Source organism: Opisthorchis viverrini (assembly GCF_000715545.1).
Source record: "Opisthorchis viverrini unplaced genomic scaffold opera_v5_501, whole genome shotgun sequence".
Classification (NCBI taxonomy): domain Eukaryota; kingdom Metazoa; phylum Platyhelminthes; class Trematoda; order Opisthorchiida; family Opisthorchiidae; genus Opisthorchis; species Opisthorchis viverrini.
This window is the reverse complement of record NW_008752165.1, coordinates 151,970-165,600: the sequence shown is the minus strand read 5'-3', so window position 1 is coordinate 165,600 and position 13,631 is coordinate 151,970. Positions and strand designations below refer to the sequence as shown.

The 13,631-nt window shown below is 43.6% G+C and overlaps 1 protein-coding gene across 1 annotated transcript in view; it reads right to left on the bottom strand.

Moving 5' to 3' along the window:
* Window positions 1–13,631, bottom strand: part of T265_11470 (hypothetical protein) — a gene marked incomplete at both ends in the record, with an annotated part of 97,566 nt that overhangs the window by 34,742 nt on the left and 49,193 nt on the right. The window contains 8 exons of the mRNA XM_009178134.1: window positions 1,788–1,907; window positions 2,548–2,592; window positions 2,688–2,750; window positions 5,305–5,358; window positions 6,517–6,690; window positions 7,855–7,914; window positions 9,500–9,535; window positions 12,232–12,354. Coding sequence (XP_009176398.1) covers window positions 1,788–1,907; window positions 2,548–2,592; window positions 2,688–2,750; window positions 5,305–5,358; window positions 6,517–6,690; window positions 7,855–7,914; window positions 9,500–9,535; window positions 12,232–12,354 — 675 coding nt within the window. The remainder of the gene's footprint in view (window positions 1–1,787; window positions 1,908–2,547; window positions 2,593–2,687; window positions 2,751–5,304; window positions 5,359–6,516; window positions 6,691–7,854; window positions 7,915–9,499; window positions 9,536–12,231; window positions 12,355–13,631) is intronic.

The window sequence follows — 13,631 nt, the reverse complement described above, 5'->3', positions numbered from 1 at the left end:
CCTTCCGACCTGGAAAGATCACAAACGAGAGATTCAATTGCGTTCCAGGTGAGCCCCTCGCAGAACCAAATTTGTTTGAAAATAAGTGTATTTCGCAAATCCAAGTTGTTTTGACGTGCTCCCAGCCAGTCCAGTTCATATACGGTTTCCTGTTGGTTCTTCTGTCGTTGCCTGACTGCACAGTAATGGTGGAACGGCGTGAAACGAGCTTGCTCCCTACCTTTTGTCCGTAGTCCTCTCGGCACGTTTGCACTCATTCGTAACTGGCGGCCCGAACGGACTACGTACTTCCTCTTCTTCACCTGTACATCGCTTCGAGTGTTTTGTAAATCAATTTAGGTGTGTCATCTAGGTTCCCACAATCAGGTTGCCACATTTGATTGTTACATCTGCTTTCTACAATATGCCACTACTGAACGCATGTTCTTGTGTATACATTGCCTGACCCGGCATGTTTTAGACCTAGACTCGTGGTTTCCACCACCCCATTAATCGTTTATCAGAGTCCTGTTGCCCACGAGAACATTTGTCGAAATCTGTCAATAGGAGTTCAAGCAGAACATTAGTTTGAGGGAATCTCGTGCACAGCGTCTACCTGATGAGCTCCAACAAGGGCGAAACTGGTAGTGGGTTGTCGAGTAAAGTGTAGCGTCTGGACAACTGCTGATGTCCTTGCTTTCCAATGTCCCAAGTTCATAATTCCTTACTCCTGTTGTCTGTGTGAGGCCGAATATTAGCAGCTCTGGAGATCCGTTACGTCACCCCAGGTTTGTAGTGTCTGTAATCCGTTGTCACATATCTACCATTTTTTCTGAACTTAAACTACACTTTGTAACGGTCGTAGTTATCGTATCATGACGTTTGTTATAATGTTACGAATACACAATTTTCCGTCGCGACTCGCTGACTTCTTGCTGAACGGGTGTACTTAGGCACCGTTGGACTGCTTGCTGACTGCTGAACCAGTGGGAGTAGATCTCTGTGTTTGCGTCAACTGTTGAACGTCACAATGAAGCCCCGTGACATTTTTCAGCCGTGAATAACTTTCCTATCGTGGAATATATCACTCACACGTGAATCATACGTGGGAAAGTTCTACGAGTGAATATTTTTTTCGCAGCCGGTCACTGCACTTGGATCGGTGTAGTGGATCTACGCATTCGTGAGCCCTCGTTTAACTACTCATTCTTTCATTGTGATTTTGTGATTTTGTATTGGTTGCTTTGCTTGTTAATTTGTTCGAACCCGCTAATAAGATCCTAGTCCGCTACAGGCTCTACGAGGGTCATATGGCACATGGAGTTTGCTAACATCTGTAAGTATTGTACAGGTTCATTATGAGTCCACACACTGCTACAATGTTTCATCAAACAGAGAGTAGTAAGGTCATGTGGTATACAAACCAAACACAATCCAGCCATTGGAGTTGGAGACAAGCCATTATCCTCCATGACTTCTAAGTCGATATGTATTCGATGTTTTCTTCGAAGAAGCTGCAGTTCTGAGCTCAAAATAATACATACAGCGCGAAGAAGAAAGTGTAATGAATATCAGGTCAAGGTGAATTTCGCCCAAGTGTTCCCCGTCAACATCGACTAAATCTACCAATCTATATGTGTCACAACATACATGTTCTTTGGCGTTCAGTTAGGCAATAACACTGTTGGAGATTAGGGGACAGAAGTACAAAACTGTTAGTGGGATGTCTAGAGATTTCATCGGCCACAGGAGTAGCATAGAAACACAACTCATTGTTATGTCCCAAGCATTAAAATCTGCAAACTTACTCCAGGTTTGCCCTTGGGGCCACGGAAACCAGGAAGTCCATCAGCTCCGGGAATGCCTTGGTCCCCTTTCTCTCCAGGGACACCTGGACGACCAGGTTCTCCATCAAAGCCTCTAGCTCCCTAAAGTGAGAAGAAATACAAATAAATAAATAAATAAATAGGAAGCACGAAGGCTGGGATACTGCCAGTTTACTCAAGCCTAGACAAGGAAAGTGGAGAAGCAGAGGCCGGGTTTGAACCACTGATCTTCCTGTCGGTAAATTCATACTCTAACCACTTAGCCGCACAACAGACTATAAGTTTGAAATTTGGTCCGGGCACATACAAAGTTAGGTAGCTATTTTCCTGCGAAAAAGTATGGTCATTACTGGTGGCCTATTGGCTTATTAATCAAACTAACCGAAACGTGTACGAAATGAGTTTCTGGACAACAATGACCAGTTTAGAGAAAGATATAAAGAAATCTTTCTATTGTATTGATAGCATATTTTACGCGTATAATGCTTTCTGAAGTTTTAGCACTTGTGATTTTACCCATCCCCACTGCTTGCGCAGAGTTCGAATGCAGCGACCAGTTGTAGGTGTACCGAATGAATTGTAGTATCACGTGATCGTTATAGGAGTCGACGGTGTGTAATGTGGATAAGTTAAGATGCCAAAAAAGACAAGTGTCCTGCTCCTTTTGAATATTGATTATTCTAATTGTGAAGGACGACGCAAAATTTTACTTGAGCAGATCATGCAAAACTCAGAGACTTACCGGCGCACCAGGCAATCCGGGGTTTCCAGCATCACCAGGTGGACCCTGGAAAAAATCGATAATTAGTGATCCAGTAAAGAAAGACCCAGAACCAGTAAACAATTATCACTGCATGAGAAGAGATTGCATTCGAAACTTACTCTGTCACCATGACGCCCAGGTAGACCTTTTTCTCCCCTAGGTCCCGGAGGTCCATCCAGACCCTGTTCAGTTCGGAACATAAAGATCAACGCATTGATAATCATAAAATGAAAATGTGTCTATCAGAAGTTAACATCATTGTGTTATCGGGATCAATAAATCATTCTGTAAAGGAATCAGAGAGCCATTTGGAAGATTGCCGTGTATTATCGGGCCTTCTATAGAGGAAAATGTCGGTAGCTCAAGTAGCGTAGATGGTCGTTGGCTTGTTCGCTGAGCTGGGCAATTTGATTGCAAACGTTTCATCGCCAGTCGTTGTGACATCATCAGTGCGTCATTGAGGAGCGCAGTGGTAAGTAGCGGTGGGTTAGTGGTTGTGCCAACCACTACCCAACCCAATAACGCACTGATGACATCACCTCGATTGGTGATAAGACGTTTGTAATCAAATTGCCCAGCTCACCGAACAAGTCAACGACCATTATTGAGCCCTCAGGGCGGTGAGTATTGAGAACGGTTGTACACACAAGGTCAACAGCAACTGAGTACGCGTCACCATCACAAATGACTAATGCTGCGCACACTGAGAAATTCGAAACAGTTTAGTATGTCAGTGGTGCTTTGAACGGAATCATCGTAACATGGAACAATTCGTGCCGATTAAATCACGACTCCATGAAATCTATTTGGGTAAGCAAGATTGATCACGTTGCTTGCGATCAAACAATACTTTATCGTTGCTACTGAGTATTATGCCCATCAGTAGTGGATGGAAGGATTCCAGTCAGCAAGAGAGAGACAAAATCAAACCTGAGAGCAAGTCGACATAGAGAAATAGGTCAGATAACCGTGAAGCAACAGTAAGCAACCGCTCGTGACCGAACGATCAAGTGTTCAAGCCACTGGTAGGAGGTCATGGGTTGGAATCTCCCTGAAGTTTGAAGAGATGCTTGCTGTTAATGATCAAGTGCAGTGCTTCTCGGTTCTTCAACAAAGATTGGCTTCACCTGAAGTCAAAGTCTCGTTTACAATCCGTGAATACTTCCAAGTACGGATGGGATTGACCAATGCAGTTGTCCGTCAGCAACGGGATTTATCTCATTGCAGGTATACTGTGACAAACCCCAGGCCAGCACGGTATTTTGTCTATGTTATGAAACTAAATCTTCTGTTTCACTTACAACTATAAGTTTTGTTTAAACGTTTTTGCAAAAGACGTTTTCACTTTCAAAGCCTGAAATAGGAAAACTTGATTTCAATGCGGCACAAAAGCAAGTCGTTTGCTTAAGAATAATGAAATCTCGTGGACAGAAGAACAAAATTATATTTTTTACACAGTTTTATCAGTTAGCCACCCCTTACTGCAATGTCCAGATTCGTATATTTAACTTTCCAATATGCCGAGCTCTGTATAGACATTCTTGGGTCGTACATATTCTAAGTCAGGGAACTATTCTTCAGCTTGAGGCCACAACCTGTCGTCTGTCGGTTCGAGCTATCTTTCAGAGTGATTCAGAAATATCTGAGGTTTATGCAACTTTGCACTCCAAAGTATTCACTTGATTGGCTTTATATCCCAGTACGCCTTGGAACAGAGCTTGCATTATTGTAATTAAGAGTTGATACGTTTTCGCTTGGTCACTTAGCAGTGGTCAAATGATCAAGGAGAATACAGTCCGTAACTACGACTCAACAGCAAGTATGTATAAAAATTCGTGTTAAGCTGTTTTGGTTTTGTCGACAAATCAGAAAATATGGGTCGGCATGATTGCAAACAGAACTCCGATTGTGAAAAATTTTAGCCACAAAAATGTATTCCTTCTTAGGAGTGTTGCTTGGTCGGGGGCGGCTGTTTTACAAAAATGAGGTACTGCATTAAACACACTGTATGTTAGGTAGTGACCAGGAACATAAAAGAACGTGAAAAAAGGCTGGAATACCAATACAATGTGAAAGAGAACAATTCTCGGAAGATGACTCCACCTACACCTGGGGGATGGAAGTGCCAAACAGCGGTTCGTCCACACTGGTAGAGAAAGAACAACTTCAAAGTGTACCAGGCTACTTAATGTTCGGTGCCAGTGGAATTCTATGTTCGAAGAAAGTCACGTGTACATTCGGTGCTGACTGATGGAGCCCTGCTGTGTTTCTTCCACAATCGCCGTTGACGAGCAGTTCAGCAGAGGGAGAACAGCAAGTCAGGAATTTATTTAAAATCTTGCCCAAAAGTCAAGAGGCGCCTGTTTGTCTCAGCCCATCTGTATACAGTACCCATAAATCAAGCGTCCCCTGATTAGTACAAACTGTCGATCGATGTGCGGGGTTATCCCCACGAGCGAGTGTGAGCACATGTTGCGTTTGAGCTGGTGAGAATGCATCCGAACCCATCGGTAGTTTGCACAAAGTGGCAGTAGCCTAGTATAGAGCTGAAATGTAAACCTCAACTTGATGGAACTGATGAATATATGAATATCATGGTCAACGTGTTGCATAGCCTAGTTTACCAAAATGTTTGCATAGTTCTATTTCCCATATTCCCAGGTTTTGACTTAGATCACTGTAATATGGACCAAACAAAACTTCACATCAACTGCAGTAGTGAGTTAAACACCTTACCGGCAATCCGGACTCTCCGGGAGGGCCAGAAGGCCCTCGTTCTCCTGGTGGTCCCTACAAACGAAGTGGGATAAAGAGAAGGTGAGTGAAAACCTAAGGTGACGGAAACACATAGGGAAAGTACACTTCTGTGCATATATGGGTTACCATGTGTAGAAATATATTTACTGGCCAGGGCAATCGGAAAAATTTTATAGACGCCATGATATATCCCCATAAATTTGATCCCATTTTATGAAAGTATTCAGGACTATATTTCCACCCGGTGTATACGATTCTGTTATATCTGCTGATTCACCAGCCTGTTACATCTCATCCCGCTCCAGTGCCTAGTGCCGGAAAAAGACTTACCCAGAGAACACAACAGCTTCCTGACGAATAAGCGAATGCGAGAACGTGAGGGCGAAGACACAATGGTCTAAAGCTATTTTATTGGAGAGACACTGCCTGGACTTGGTCCGACGCTGACTCACATCGTCTGGCTTCGATACAAGGCTGTGACACACTGCATATTGAGGGAGCGTTGTCTGTCTGGTCAGCATCTAGTGGAGCTAAGGGTCTTAGCAGATTTCGGGCATGCAGTGGTTAATTTCAGCAATCTGAGCTTCCTGAAAGATTCCATTCATAATTTTACTGGATATCACTTGCTCAAATGAAAGCTTCACGTAAACGTAGGTATTCGTAGCTAAAGAAAACCTGCTCTATAGTACACACTATCTTCAGAGAACGGTCTCCTAAAATGTACACTGGACCTCACAATTCGCTAGTCTCGAATAGGGACCTTTCGCAGTAGAATGCTACGTCCTAGAGGTTTGGAGAATCCCATCTTTGACCCGATGGGTAAAAAGCAATATTACTCCTTAAGAGTAAAGAAAAGCTCAGGCAGTTTTGGACTCCAGCCTTTTTCAGTTATCAGGAAACACGGATACGGAAATACGTGTCATGACAAGCCTGAGCAATACAGAAATTCTTGACATGTATCACAGAGCCGGAATTCAACGGTGGTCAGTCTAGACTTTATGGTCAAGATTGTTGACACCTCAAGGTACTCTAATCTCCTCTGGCAGAACAACAGCACAGTTCTCAGGGAAATTGACAAGCCCACTGGTTAACATCCTTGGAAGACTGTGGTGTGATGAGTACGTTGTTCTTGCTTTAAGAGGTTGAAATATAGATTTGTTAAGCAGGACCATCACATTTGTTTTCACTTACCATAGGACCTGGCACGCCTGGTGGTCCTTGCTGTGAATGAGCATCCAAAACACACGGGTAGCCGTCTGGACCACGTGGACCGGGTTGACCTTTGTCACCCTTCTGACCTTCAATCGTGATTGCCGATCCTGGACGACCCGGGGGACCCATTCGGCCTTGGACTCCTTTGAAGCCCTTCAAAAAAGCAGATTCAATAGACAAAATTAATGAAAAGATGCATACTTCTTCACGCGCTAGAAAATTGTATATACTGGTGATAATGAGCGAGTGGTACGTAGATAAACTACCAGGGACATAATGAACGGTTTGGCATACAAGAACATTGGTGTCCCGAGTTTTCAGCTAGTGTGACCAAGTGTAAAGAGTCTGGCGTGAAAGAATTTTTGTAAGCATGATGCTCCAAAGGAAATTCCCCTATCCAATGTGCTAGACTGGAAGCGGTTCACAAAGCAGCACAAGTAAAGATCCCCTGAAGGATCTGATGGACCAAAGGAGCTGAAAATGGGCCCAACGAACTAGTCCACAAGGACTAGCCTGCAAAGCCCACAAAGTACGAATCAGAAAAGTCAACCTCAAAGGTCACCTGTCAGTTGATCAATCAGAGCACCGACTGGTGGCTAAGACAAGGATCTTTGTGTCTGCAGCTTTCCAACGTCTACACAATCCTTATTCAGCAGTGACTACAAAAGATTGCGACCTGGAATCAACTGACACCCTGAAAACGATGACGCCTCAAACAAATCTCGGATTTCTAGGACGCACTGATTCTCTTTGCGGGGGGGGGGGAGTTGTATTTGCAATTGCATTTGGGTGACCTTCAGTAATGTTCAGATGGACTAAATCAACAATATTAATCCAAGTTAAAGTACACCCAAGTGAAGTTGAAAAACATTTCGCGTTATCCAAACATGCTTTTCTGATTGCTCACGATAGAAACCAAGTCACAGTCAGTCATTAAAAGTCAGAATAACCTCTCGGCTTGTATGAAATCTATTTGCCTGTTTCGACCATATTTTGGTTGTGTTGCAGGCACAAAACTCCACAGGACAACTGGCACATTGGCAAAGTTTCCTGTTACCATGAGCCTTCTAGCTATCAACGGGCTATTACCGTTAAAAACTGGTTGAGCTAAACCAACTAGCTGGGAATTTGAGATGCAAACGAGTCTATTATGTCATACATGGAAAATGTTCTCCATAATCTGTTTTCCACGCTCAGTATTGCCAAACAAATGAGGGTACGATTTTCTCTTCCCACTATTTTGAAAAAATCGAAGCGCGGTCTATCCATAGTCAAGAACAGTTTGGAGTGCTATGCATTAAATAGAAAGCAGCATACCTTAACAGACGGTCCGATCGGTCCGGGATCACCCCTTGGTCCTTTTTCTCCCATATCGCCCTGAAATATGGAAGAACAAGGTTGTAAGTCCAGCGTAGTGGTTAAGCTTCATCTGAATTTTCTGTACACTTACAGGATGAAATCTCAAGTGGAAAGACAAATATTTTACTGGTTGGTGCTAGCTCTCTGTACAAGGGTGCCCCCACTTTGTGGGTCACCAAGCCATCAGGCACAGATTGTGGGCTTCTACTGCTTAGTTTACGGTAAATGCGAACGCGCCGTGGAATTGTAGCTATCCGGTCACCCACATTCTTGACTGTTCAGCTCACAGCACTCACTGGATCACGAGACTTGTCTTTTTTCATACCCACAAACCACGTCACATTTAGGTAACTTATCGGAAGTCGATTGTCTTACCGTCTAGTGAGCGTAGAAGCTACTCATGTGCTGACACGCCCACGTACACGCAAACGGACCTACATATAGGGGAACCGAACACAGTCAGCACACAGACTCGCGCGCGCGCAGGGAGCAGGAAGTCAGCCTCTCTACAAGTCCACGGACAACTATGGACGACGTGTAGCAGCCATACTGCGGAGAAAACACTTTTCCGCCATCCGGACTTTCACCAAGGGACTCTCCAGGCGATAAGTTCCTCTTTTGACTTGCTTCCATTTTGCATTGTATTTATTTTTATACATATGGCATCTTACCGTTGTCAACTATACTAAAAACTTTTATCAGTGCATATACCTTCTGAATTGTATTATGGCCATCATCAGCAGGGCACTAATAGAATACGAAACCTGCTAGCTGCCAAAGATAAAACCAAGATCAAGTCAAACAGATGGAGCGTGTATGACTAAATGACCAATGGTTACACGCGAGTATCGAGGATGCTCGTTTGCTCACGGCCAGTCAGAGTCCATCGACAAATGTCATCAAAAGTACATAAGCAATCTAGTTACAGGGATGTGGGTCTTGCTGACCGCCACACTGTCGTACCAAGAGCTGGTATCAATCATCAGTTACTGTGCCTTGATGGTGGCTTTGTTACCATCCCCTGATATTTATCATCCGCCGGGGTGTAACGCGCGTGAGTGGCGATCCAGCTATCCAGCGCAAATAACTTATGGCCTTATCTATCCTACTAGGGAAACCGTCGCCTTAGTTTGATTTGTCAAACAACCCGGAAACTGACGGTTTGTATTCGCGGATATAATTCCCTCCCTATCTTCTCGGTTCGAGTTCAATGATCCTACATAGGGGATTGACGTATCAGATGACAGATCTTACAGGGAAGTGGGCAAATTTGTTCGTTTTGACCTCCATTTACATCAGGAGTGAAGGCGTAGGAAAAAGCTTGGTAGACCACTGGTTTTCCGAGTTCTCATTCGCCATAAACGTGATAACTGTTCTTCATAGTTGAGTCCATGAGTATTTTAAAATTTTATCGAATCTCTACACCAATATCAGCGTAACAACAACGAAATCGCTGGGTAAAAGTGGGGTATGCGTATTATTTCTCTCCAAAAAAAGTGCAAAAGGAAAACGCTACATTTCATCAGCAAGGACTTCTCGACAAGCAAGTTGGGAAGATCCGCTATGGATAAATAGCAATTAAAAAACTGTTATTAAGACGTACTGTTTGCCCAGTTGGTCCAGGTGGCCCGTACACACCCTGCAAAATAAATTTGGCAAATGATTAGCGGTTGATTCCAGTTGGTAAGAAAATCTTCCTATCGATTCGTAGGAATTACAAACAGATTTGAAAAAAAGTGTGCAACTTTCCATCGATCGAGTTTGACGGTGTATACTGGCAAGGAAATTAGTTAAGTGCAGCTTGTACAAGCTCCGTTTACAGAGAAACTCTGTGAAGCAGCGTCCGCAGCCCTTTTTAAGTCACAGAAAGAGAAAATATACCTCTAAAATGTTCGACTCATTGAAACCGCTTGCGTCATCCCATCAGCTTGGAGAAACAGACCGATTAAGCTTGGACAAGGTCTCAAACGCCTGATTTGAAGTTGAGCACATCCATGCAGTGCGGAGAAGAAATGGATACCTTAGTTCTTTCAATAATACCGAGTGACGTCAACCAACTGAAAACATATACTATTTGGACGAATATAAATATGAAGTAAGGATACTCTAAGCATAGGTACTATTCAAGAAATACTGTATTTCGACTAGACAAACAATACGAAGTTATTGAATATACCCGAAAGACTCTGTACATGTGGATGATAAAACTGAAAATGCCTCTGAATTACGGCGTTTCGGTTGCTAGAAAGAAAGCAAGCATCCAGCTGTAGCACCCTTCCGGTGCCTAGCTGTCATACCACCCAAGGGAAGCACGATGGCTGAGATACTGCCAGGATGCCCAAACCTAGACAGGGGAAGTCGAGTGGCGGAGGTCGGAATCAAACCACGGACCTTCCAGTCAGTAAATTCGCGCTCTAACCACTTCGGCGATCTCTCTCGGTTGCTAGGTCAAGTAAGCAGGTTAAATAGGTAAACAGTAACGTGTACGTGTAGTTAAAGACGAATGTGTTCAAACCCGGACTACCGCTCAGTCGCGTAAGCTAGAAAAGACTTGGCAGTTACACTCGATGCCCTGTCAGAGAGCCACATTGTGGAAATAAACTATGTCAACCTACTACCGTACACAGAACGTCGCTGTGAAGAAACCCTAGCTATGATTTTTCATTCGGGATGTGACAACTGCATAGATGCCCACCATCTGTCTGTGGTCTGAATATGACTGATTAATGTCAGAATTAATGGACGTGCACATGTAAGCCTGAACCGGACCAATCGGAGCAGCGCGTCGCATATCGATTGAGCCGGTGGCACGTGTTCAATTGTTCATGTGATATCATTCACTTCGCTCCTGAGGAAATTCGCTCAAGGTGACTGAATCGTTGGACAATGAGACTCCGCTCGAAAAGGCTAAAAAAAACTCTGACATATCAGTTTTGAGCGGTATTCCTGAAAGTGATGAGTAGGGTTTAATAGGTACATTACACACACACATTACACATACGTAGAAATTCGAATTTTTGTTAGAAATACTGGAGAAAGGTCGACTATTAGTTCAGCGCGTACTTAGACAAAAGCGCGCTTCCATAAAATAATAAAGGTTTCACAGTTTTGGGTGTGATATAAAATGCCGGAAAGTGTCGTGGCCATGGATATCGGATAACATGAGTCACGGAACCGGCTGTTTTGCTAAACTTTAATGGCGATCACTGTGTTATGAAGCTTCATATTGTATTTTTATCAATATAGGCCGCATTTTGTTGTCAAGGGTACACGTGAAGCTATTCGAGAGATGGCTCAAAAACCCAGTGGATCACAGTGGAGAGGAAGTATTTATTTCCGACCAATTTCAACGTTTACGGAAACATTTCTGTCTGGGTGTTTTCCAGAGATAACTCCTGAACCACAGCTAAATCGAATTCGTGGATTCAAGTTGCACAATCTCCCAATTTGATACAGGTTAGAAGCGATTTGTGACTCCAGGGAGGTGTTCACAGTTTAACCGTGTCTCTGGGGATTCTAGCATTAAACCAAAAAAAGTTTTCTTGGAACCCAGTCTAGTCAGAATTCACGTGGTAAGTAACATAATAGATAATCGTCCAGTTGGTGACATGCCACTCGAAGGAAGAACGAGGGATGCCAGGTTGCTCAAGCAGGGAAGCCAAGAGACAGAGGTCGGATTCGAGCTACAGATGTTCTCTTCAGTAAATTCACGCTCTAACCACTGAGCCATCTCGCCCCCAGAGTCCATTGGAAAGGAACAAAAATCATGGACTCTGGACCAAGTCTTTTCATGCCCATTGGTCATTGTTTACTTTGCTTATCATCTCTCGGACAAACTCCACATTCCTAGTCCCATTTTTGCCAAACCCAGTGAAAATCAAGTCACTAGCTACCAAGAGAGTCCGGCTTAAACAACAATTATTATTATTATTATTATTATTATTATTATGCCACTCGAAGAAAGCACGAGGACTGGGATACTGCTAAGTTACCTAAGCCTAGACAGGAGAAGTTGAGATGCAGAGGTCGGGTTCAAACCAACAGTTGTTCCGTCAGTAAATTCACGCTCTAACCACTGAGCCATCTCGCCCCCAGAGTCCATTGGAAAGGAACAAAAATCATGGACTCTGGACCAAGTCTTTTCATGCCCATTGGTCATTGTTTACTTTGCTTATCATCTCTCGGACAAACTCCACATTCCTAGTCCCATTTTTGCCAAACCCAGTGAAAATCAAGTCACTAGCTACCAAGAGAGTCCGGCTTAAACAACAATTCCATTTAGTTTTGGTGTCCACCACCCATGGTGAAGGCAGCTGAAATAAAACAGAGACATACCTTTTCACCTGGTGTGAAGTAGATGACCTGTCCGGGTTGACCTTTTGGACCCTGTCGACCCATGGGTCCGGGTATACCCTTGAATCCGAAATTTCCGGGTGGTCCAGGAATGCCATTTTCACCCTGAAATCAAATAGGAATACGTTCGGAGGTGAGAAAATGAGCCAATGTGAAAAAGTACACAGAGATTTTACTCATAAGGTTGCTGAAAATCCGTTCCGTCGACATGACCGGTTTCGCTCTCCTCGGGGCTCATCAGGTAGGAGCTGTCCCCGAGTTTCCATCAACCTTATGTTCTACTTGAAACCAAATTGCGAAATACACTAATTCGCAAACAAATTTGGTTTGTGTGGAACCTTACCGCACCTCATCTTGTTCTTCAAGGACGAAGGGCCCCTTCGCAGTAGGTCCTTAAATTTATTCCCCTTCATCTCTACAGCGTTCTTTTTCCATGACTGTGTGGCAGCCAAGCATCAGCATATTCTGCTAATGCATGGATTCCAGAGTGGTCGAAGGTGCTTAAGAAATCTTCAGTGATAAAAGCCTTGGAATTCGGCTGCTGACTAAGAGGTCGACGATTTCAACACACCACTGCTTTAGATTCGTTACCAACCTCTCATGCACTTTTTGAGTTGCATGCGAGATCCGTGTCCCGAAGCAGGATCATTGGACGCCATAATTTTGATGCTTGTTACATGTTTGCTCTGAGTCAAATCAACGTAAGATCGATCGGGTGAAGCTAGATGCATTGGTCCAGTCCTTATTTGAAAACATGCCTGGTTCGCACAATAAACAGACCTCATAACTTGGTTATTTCAGCTGTGTAAGATAAATCTTTAGCCTTGATGTTTAACTAATAAGTAGTGAAGCAGTTGATGGACGTTTCTTGCGCTTGGTCTCAAACCAAAGACTGTGGATTGCGAAGTTGTAATTTCGCGTGTCCAATCTGTTATCAGCTGACGGGAGTTGTTATACTCACAGAAGTTGTATTTGTTTGTCATGATGCTATTTTGTTGGAAAAAGTACTGGATTCGAGCTTCGATTCTAATGCACCTTATCATTAGTGCCAATCCCTCGCATTGCCTGAGAAACCGAGCCGAAAATGCATTAAACGCACTTGAAATGTTATAAGTGAACAAATGAATAGATTCAGGATTCAGCCATCTAAACAGCTTGCTGATAGTTTAGAATGTATTATCATGTAACACCACAACCTTGAAAGCCCATGAAGGAACATTTTCACACAAAAGGGCACTGAGTAGCCAGGTTCAACTGTTTGTTTTATGTTTCAATTTGATGGGGGTGGTTCAACTAAACCTTTGCTCAAAATCTCTCACCACTCTTCAGTCCATCTGTAAGTGGCATTTGCTGTGTTTTCGACGCAGTGTGTTGTCTCAGAC